Genomic DNA, 9,211 nt, shown 5'->3' on the forward strand with positions numbered 1-9,211 from the left:
ATGACAAAACATACAAACATTTAATGGCTTAATCAGCGGTTATGCTTGGCGTGACCATTTGATCGGAAAGCTTTTATTTTGTAAAGCTGGCATCGTAAACAGGAAGTTCTCGCTGTGTGTGTTTGTGATAGCTGGACTTCCAGCAGCAGCCGCAGCAGATCCCGCAGTATCAGTCTGCCGGTTTTAAGCCTCTGCTCGGGATTCAGCCAGCAGGTCCTGTCCGAACATCCAGCCAGCAAACATAGAAACCAGCCGCGCAGCCGGAAACCAGCCACCGGCGGAGAGAATGAGGATAAAAACAGACGGATTATGGATTCTGGTGACGGGCGCTCTGGCCTCTGATTGGTCCGAGCAGAGAGGCTGCGGACCAATCAGAGGAAGGCTGCAGCTCCTAGCAACAGGGAGAAACTTCTTGATTTATGTCGGAAAACTTCTAGTAACATGTTGATTTTTTCATAGCAGAAAACAGAAAAAGAGCAAAATGAGCCTGAAAAGCTCCTATATATTTATTCATTTGTTTATTTCTGTCTAATAAAGTTACTTAAAGAACCACTTTCCTATTTACAGTGTTTCAGGCATAACGATGTTTGTAACTTGAAAAATATAACAAAATGTGAGATATTCAGGGTGTTTGAAAACCTTTTTTAGACCGTGTGTCAGCAACTGGAGCTGCAATAAGACGATTTAATTGACATTTACCCTTAAAAGGCCAAATTCCCGTTTATAAAATATGTTTTCTGCTCTTCAACAGGTTATTAGTCATTGTTGTTTATTATGAACAATTCGCTTACAGAGTATATGGATAAATCTGTGCACTTTTCTCGGTTTCTCAGCTTCATTTGGAGTAAATAATGGCTGAAAAGAGAAAAACAGCGTTTAAAATATGTACTTATGTTTCTATTTCACTGATTACTAGACAGTTAATTAGCCTTACAGTCCAGATTCTTTCTGCTGTTTGGTGTTTTTCTCTAATACTTTGCAAATTAGGTTATTCAAGTGAATTATGAGGTATTTATTATGAATTATGAGGTAATTATGAGGTCAATATTTGACTGAGACATGTAGTTACATGATAAAGCCAGCAGGCGGCAGCAGATCCCCTTCGCGGGCTGGCAAAATGTGCGTTTATCGATCTTATTTTTCGTTATTTTGATTTAACTGTTCAGCTTTTGAACTGTATTTCAGCAGAGTTAAATAAAAGCAGACTTATGGTTCAGATGAATTCTCTCAGAGCTACAGGAATGACACCAATGCAGCCCTGAGCTCTAACTGCAGCAGTGGATCATTTCAGCTTAGTCAAATCTGAAGAGACGCTTTAGTGACTGTGGTAAGATAAAAAGATGCTCTCTGGGGTTACTCCTGTGTGAAAGTTGCTCACAAACATTTGGTTTCCTGCTCCTCTGAACTTTGCAGAGACGTTGGGTGCGGCTGATGAGAGGCTTTGTGGTTTCCGCTTCACTGCAGAAAGAACCTGTTGCACTCAGCATGACCTGTTCGCTCTGTGTGGTTACACAGGAGAAAAACTGGGTTTGACAACCCAGTTGTTCTTCATCCAGTCTGACTGAACCTGAGCTGTTTTACAAAGAAAAGTCGATCAAAACTGGTAGAAAAATGTCACTAAAAGACCCGAATTCAGTGAAAAATAAAGCTCAACAATCAACTTAGGATCACTGAATACTAAGGCACAGTAGTGCTAAAATGTTAGCTGTGCTAATCCTGTGACACTAATCAAACACTAAGTCCATTAATACTAACACACAGCACCAACATAGTATTTAGCGGAGGCTAACACTAAAGTGTTATATCATTGTGGTACTTAGCGGAAGCTAACGCTAAAGCGCTAAACCAACGTTGTAATTTGCAGAAGCCCCTGGTAAAGTGCTATGTCAAAGCAGTATTTAGCCAAGCTAATGATAAAGCTAATGGTAAAGTGCTGTACCAACATGATATTTAACGGAAGCTAATGCTAAAGCAGGCTGAACAGTTCGATTCCCGGCCAGGTCTTTCTGCATGGAGTCTGCATGTTCTCCGTGTGCATGGTGGGCTCTCACCAGGTACTCCAGCTTCTTCCCACAGTCCAAACACATGACTGTCAGGTTGATTGGTTTCTCTAAAGTCTCCCTAGGTGTGAATGTGTGTGTGCATGGTTGTCTGTCTCTGTGTTGCCCTGCGACAGACTGGTGACCTGTCCAGGGTGACCCCGCCTCTCGCCCGGAACGTTTGGTGGAGAGGCAGCAGCTCCTCCTGACCCCTGACCCCACTAGGTATAAGGGTGTAAATAAAATGGATGGATAATGCTAAAGCATTATAAAAACTTGGTATTTATACCAACTGTCATGATCCGTGTTCTTGTGTGTTTATTTTTGAGTTTTTCTGTGTGATCCTGTTCCCTGTTAGTCCTGTCTCTGCGTCTTTCCCCGTTGATTGTCTCCCAGGTGTGTCTCGTTCCCGTGATTCCCCCCGTGTGTATTTAGTCTCACCTGTTGTCTGTGTTCTTCGTCGGGTCCTTGTCTATTGATGTCGTCTGTCTCCGTGGCTGCCAGTTTTCCTCGTGCCGTTCCCCGCTGTTCCTTGTTGTTGGAGTATCATCATTAAACTCATTATTTCACTACATCCTGGGTCTAGCTGCGTCCACTTCTTCACCACAACCTACCAGCTTATGACACCAACGTAGTATTTAGCCAAGCTGAGCAATTTGCTGAGCTCAGCATCTTCTAAGCTGATCAGATTAGAAGATGCAAGAAGCAAAGCCCGACCTGCTGCTCACATCAAGCCCTGATTCAACCAGGTCAGTAAAAGCCCACAGCGTTACAGTGATGCCTGCGCCTGCTGCAGCTGAGCAGCTACGTGTTGTTTACTCAGCTTTCCATGCAGAAAGTTCAACTGCAGGAAGTCTCACCTCGTTTGCTTCCCCATGATCTGCTGCATCTTATTCACCAACTCAACTTTATACTTATTGCATGATCATAAACAGAAGAAACTTCGCGGAGTGCTTCACATTTACAGTAACTCTGATAACATATTTGAGCTGATGTTCAGCTGATGATGTGCAGGTTTGGGCAGCAGTTGAATGTGTGAAACTGTCAGCCGACGTCATTGCTGTGAAGAAAACACAGCAGGAAGTCTCTGCAGATCAGGTCAGACGTCTCCTGCTGCTGTGATGATGGAAGGTGAGACAAACTCTGGTTTCTAACGCCGCTTTTCTGCTACACCAAAGATCAACGCATAACTTTATTGTATGTAGATAATGTGGACATTATTTCCGAAACTAAAAATCAATTTGCTGATTCTGGAGTCGATTTTAAATTGGACAGTTTTTAAGCAGATGAGACGCAGCTACTTTTTATCTCGACACATTTTAACAGTAAACAGCATTCAGATCTGATGAAGGTTTTTATGAATTTATCCATCGTGTTTGTTAATCTGCGACTCCTTCCCGTCACAAAACTTCTTCATTTTGAAGCGTCTGATTGTAAACGACCTTCACGGTGTTTGAACTCTCAGTCTGGTGTGAAAATGCACAAGACTTCCTGTTTCCTGTTTCTCTGCAGCAGCTTCATCTGCTGCTTGTACAAGTTAACTTTTTAAAATGCAGAAACAAAAAAAAACAAACCAAAAACACCGAACTCAGACGAAGCTATAATTGATAGTTTCATCGTTTTAATCCAACTGAAAAAAGGTTCACAGGCCAAAAATCATTCAAATCAACTTCTGCATCTGCAGGTCTGGAGCCCTGAAAGTTACTTTACTGGGCAATAAGTCAATAACAATATATGTCGCAATAGACACGTGATCAATATCAATAAAAATTATGTTAATTATATTATTCAATACTTTCCCTGAGCTCTGATCCAGAATCGCACAGCATTCTGGGAAATGTAGGCAGACGAAAGGCCCAATGGTTGGTGACATCAACTAACTCACTCGTTCTTTGGTTACCTAGCAACAACCTGTTGTTGCAGTTTAAGGTTTGTGCCTCATAGCTGCTGAAAACTTAAAAAAACAACAGCAAGGAGAGAACAGGAAAAGTCACATCACCAGTTTGGTTGCATTTCAGATATTTAAACCAAAAAAATCTTATCAATAATTATTAATATTGGCTGATATGAAACTTTTATATCGTGTTATGTTCTTCAGCCATATTGTCCAGCCCTACTGGAACCAACATGATACTTTACTGGGTCCTACAGAGTGCCTTACTGGTACCCACAGGGTTTACTGGGGTTGTTTTACTGGAACTTACAGGGTTTTCAATGGAACCTACAGGGAACTTTACTGGAATATTACTACCGAAGTGAAATAACTTTCCCGTAGTTCAGTGGTAGTTCCTGGCTACTTTCTCAGTCTTTACAGAATACCTTCAGTAAGGTACTATGTACTTTGTCTTATGGGTGCTTCGTAAAGAGTAAAGGGTGCTCTCTGGAACTCACTGGACACTTTCCTGAAACGTTTAGAGAGAGTTAAAAAGGTATTTACAGGTTATTTAGCTCCTTAGATCTGATGGTACTTTGTTCTGCGGCGCGCTACAACAGGTTTACTGAAACATAGGAAGCTGTATCACCACCTGGTCCAAGCGTTTGCTTTGGCGTGGTTGGTGGGGACTGAGGTTGATTACTGTGACGGAGGTTGAACAATATTCTGCATATGGCATCTCTGACTCATTTGGTTTTACAGAATATGGTAAAACTGCTGCTGCTGCTGTGGATCTCCAGAGTTCCTCCATGCTTCACACCATCCTCCCAACCTTCATCCTGGGCGTTTTTGTTGGGTTCCTGATCGACAAGCTCAAAGGTTTTCTGTCAGGTGGGACTTCTGCATTCACTTTCCTTTCAAAGTGAAGTTATTTAGTCTGAGCTGATTTTCATCTGTGACTTGCAGTGATGATTAACAGGAGATAGAAAGAAGATGAATTACAAGATGAGTTCTTTCTGCAGGTTTGCTTTTATGCACCAAATTTCTCAGATGACAAAGACCTGATGATGTTTGTTTCCTCCTTTCTGCTGAGCCTTTGCTTCCTGTTAAATGCTCCAACTAAAGACCGACGTAGTTAATGTGCAGATTTACCAAAACCCGGAAACTCTGCTTGATAGCATGTGAAAAGCCAGCATTAACATTCCGAACGATAAACCTTGAGGCACCGTCCAACTGTCAGTAATGTAGATTGTGGTTATCCATCCTGGTGCTCAGGAACAACGGCCACTGGCTGTGTTCAATGTGACTAAAACCAGGTTCTGTTGTTTATCTTTCAGGTAATGAGACCCACACAGGTGAGGATGGTTTCTATTGGTTCAAAAACTAGGCATTCACCATCCAACCAGACCTCGAGTCGTTCCTGCTCCCCCTGTTCTGCTGCTGCGTTTCAGAGTACAGGAACCTCAGCCAAATGACGACGACTGGAGCCTCTAAAATCACAAAGGAAAGAAACATTGACAGCTCTAGCAGTGAGTTACCTTCACTCAGGAAAGGTTTGAAAGGCTTGTCTGATTTAAAGTACCATCCCATGAGTGACATTCCTCTGCAGTGAACAGGATGACTGGCGTTGAAGTGTCCAAAACGTTGGCAGAGCAAGATCTGGAGCTGATGTCTAAGTACAAAACGGACATCAAAAGTGTGGGAAAAGCGTAAGTTTCAAAACTGCAAAAGTTGTTGCTTTGTGTCCTTGATATAAACAGACAGACCGATGTGAACATTTCAGGCTTCGTCTTCATCCTGCTCTGATCGCCGCCATCATCTCCAAACAGTCCCGCGCCGGAGGAACCCTGGACTGTAAGGGTTACGGAAAACTCGACAGCGTCTGCTTCGGACTCATGCAGGTCTGTGTGGTGACGCTCACTTCTCCACGGCCGCGGCTTTACCCCCTTGTTCCCAGTCCACTCCGAGTAGAGTTTGTCTCCATTTGCAGATCTTCTTCTTCCATTTTTCCGTAACCATTTAAAGGGTGACACATGTCACACCAAGCAGTGTGTTACATGCAAGCATTTAGATTGACAGAAAACTGCATTCTGTATTGCTGTCGTAGTTGGTGAGATAGCAAGCAGTAAATTACTAATTCCTTGGGAAGCATTGAGGTCCAAACCTTTTATCAATTGTGGCGGAAGAGTGGATATAGCGTCAAACTGGATCGGGTAAGAGATTTCTGAGAAACTGGCTGCCCAAGAGTACATTCACAAAATAACATTGTAGCATGGACCACAGGTCCTGGGCGTTTTCACGCCCACAAAGCAGTCAGGAACAGACTTCCAACGGAGACACACCCAACATGACGGAACCGAGACATTAACCGGCAGGACTGAGACTTTGGTTCATTGTGTCTTCCAGCCGATACCATGTCCTGTTGTTGCAGATCCATAAAGACCATCATGAGCTGAAAGGAACAGCGTTCAGCAGGGAGCACATTGAGCAAGGAAGCACTTGCCTGATTCACCTCATCAAGGACATGAAGAACCGGAAGCCTGATTGGTCAGAAGAGATGCAGCTGAAAGGTGAAGAACTAACAGCTTTAAATTGTTGATGGACCGGTTCTAAAGTTCTGGTACAGTCATTGTTTCTTCATGCTTTGTCTTCCAAATAGAAACTTTCTCTCGTTCCCTCCATCGCAGTCTTCATTGATAGTTTTCCAAATGTTCTTGAGGGGCTGGATTCCCCTCGGACATGAAGCTAGCAGTGGAAGATGTGTCTTCAGGCTGGGAGGATGCTAAAAGTCTCTGACTGAAAACTTACGGTGTTGATATTCTGCTATCTAGAAAAAATAGTTTCCAATTTATGATCCATCCATCCATCCATCCATCCATTTTCTTCCGCTTATCCGGGGTCGGGTCGCGGGGGCAGCAGCTTCAGACTTCCCTCTCCCCAGCCACTTCTTCCAGCTCCTCCAGGAACCCCAAGGCGTTCCCAGGCCATAGAGAGACATCGTCCCTCCAGCGTGTCCTGGGTCTCCCCTCCTCCCGGTGGGACCTGAACTCCTCACCAGGGAGGCGTCCAGGAGGCATCCTGACCAGATGCCCGAGCCTCAACTGGCTCCTCTCGACGTGGAGGAGCAGCGGCTCTACTCTGAGTCCCTCCCGGATGACCGAGCTTCTCTCTCTAAGGGAGAGCCCAGCCACCCTGCGGAGGAAACCCATTTCGGCCGCTTGTACCCGTGATCTCGTTCTTTCGGTCATGACCCAAAGCTCATGACCATAGATGAGGGTGGGAACGTAGATCGACCGGTAAATCGAGAGCTTCGCTTTTTGGCTCAGCTCTCTCTTCACCACGATGGACCGGTACAGCGCCCGCTTCACGGCAGACGCTGCCCCAATCCGCCTGTCGATCTCCCGCTCCCTTCTTCCCTCATTCATGAACAAGATCCCCAGATACTTAAACTCCTCCACTTGAGGCAGGACGACCCCCCTGACCCGGAGAAGGCACTCTACCCATAATGGGAACAAATTATGATGTTCCCATTAAATAAGACACACAATTAAAATCACGTGATTTTAAGTTTGTTCACCCAATAAACTGCAGGCTTCTTTCACAATTTTCAGAATTATAATTTTCAGACATTATTTACGTCCAGATTTATTGTGTCGAGCTTCTTTTGATGCACGGACCCGTTGTGAATGCTAAGGCTAGTTAGCATGGCCACCAATGATGGCTGATAAATGACTTTCCTGTAAGGGTTAAGTTATTTCTCTGCTACTAGCACATTTAGCAGAGATTGATTGACAGCGCTAAGACCCTCCCTCTGGCTGTGATTGGTTGGTTTTGGTTGGGAGCGAAGCATTTCTTCAAATGGCGGTAGCAGCTCAGGAAAGAGGTGGAAGAGATCGATCGTTTCACAGATTAGCTGTCGGGACCTGGTGACAGTTTTAAAAAATGTGTAAAAAAAATAACATCTTTATAAAAGTTACGTACTGCAGCTCTAATGGAGTCGTCTTTAACGAGACTGGCTACATGTGTTCCAGGAGCGCTGGTCGGGTACATGACTGGGCTGGAGCGGGTTCCTCTAGCCCAACCCGATCACCTGGACAGCGAGACACGGACCAAGGACTTCTCTAATGATGTCATCGCCAGAGCGCAGTTTTTCCAACAAAAAGGCTACAAATGATGAGAAACGGCGGCAAACCTGCTGCGGTTCCTCCATGAAACATCACGACCACCAGGTCGGACCGGCCCATTTATTCCCACCACAGTTCGGCTTCTTGTGGTTTTCTAAACCCAAAACAGAATTTATAACGACACCTTGATCCTCATCACCAGTGGTGGGCAAATAAAAGATTAGCTACTCTAACTCTAAAGCGCTAATCACAAACATTCATTCATGACACTGAACAAACAGTATTTAGTGACAGCTAATGCTAAAGCTAATGCTAAAGCTAAAACTTCAGTTTAAATTATACCTATAAGAGACAACAGTTTAATAATTTACATGTTAGATATTGGTTAGGTAATCTTCTTTGCTAAATAACCTTTATTAATACTATTAACTGTGATGATTTTTAATAATTTAATCGATAAATTTGATATTTTGGTCTTGAACATCTTGGTTAACTTTTTCAAAAATATTTTGTTTTTTTTTATTTTGTAGATGAATTGTATTTGCTCAGTGTTAACTGTTATTCTTATGTTAGTCTCATCTTATGTTAGCTTCCTAACACAAGATGTTGCATAAAATGTTGAATTTCAAATGTTTAAGTTTCCTCCAGCAGAATGTGAATTGATTAAGCAGCATCATGATAGAGATGCTTTCTCCTTTATTTTTATTTCTTCACTGTTTCTGATTAAGTTAATTTTAAACATCAGTTGTTTTAATTGTAAATAATTTGTTCTTCATAAAGAAAGTCAGTGCTTGTTATTAACCGTAGATACCCGCTCAACTTTTGTTCTTTTACGTCGTTTTTATGAATTATTTCTGGTCTGTAAAGACAATTGAGGTGAACTTTGGTTCCCAGAGTGAAATCTGAATAAATTTATAAAGTATTAGTTTCATATTTTATTCAAAGTGAAGCTAAACTCCTTGAATCCGTAAAACAAACAGGAAACAGCGTCGTTATCGTAGTTTAATTTCAGTTTGAACAACAGAGACGCTAATCTGATAAGATGCTAACAGACATTAGATTAATTCATCTTCACCTCAAATCCTGCACCTGACACAGCATTTAATATTACATTTTTATATTAAGTGCAACTAATTTGAACAAAGTTATGTGTTTTTAACTCAATATAAATGACT

At 42.7% G+C, this 9,211-nt stretch overlaps 1 protein-coding gene across 1 annotated transcript; it reads left to right on the forward strand.

Annotated features, from left to right (window-relative positions):
• The first annotated feature begins 101 nt into the window (after nucleotides 1-101).
• Nucleotides 102-8,961, forward strand: LOC103480948 (lysozyme g-like). The gene is made up of 8 exons (XM_008436157.3): nucleotides 102-3,170; nucleotides 4,675-4,803; nucleotides 5,250-5,267; nucleotides 5,364-5,441; nucleotides 5,522-5,621; nucleotides 5,696-5,813; nucleotides 6,344-6,482; nucleotides 7,944-8,961. Exons 1-8 carry the CDS (start codon nucleotides 3,071-3,073, stop codon nucleotides 8,084-8,086), a joined length of 825 nt encoding a protein of 274 aa, XP_008434379.1. The 5' UTR covers nucleotides 102-3,070; the 3' UTR covers nucleotides 8,087-8,961.
• Nucleotides 8,962-9,211: the final 250 nt, after the last annotated feature.

This window comes from Poecilia reticulata, chromosome 18 (genome assembly GCF_904066995.2).
Source record: "Poecilia reticulata chromosome 18, P_reticulata-male-v2, whole genome shotgun sequence".
Lineage (NCBI taxonomy): Eukaryota > Metazoa > Chordata > Actinopteri > Cyprinodontiformes > Poeciliidae > Poecilia > Poecilia reticulata.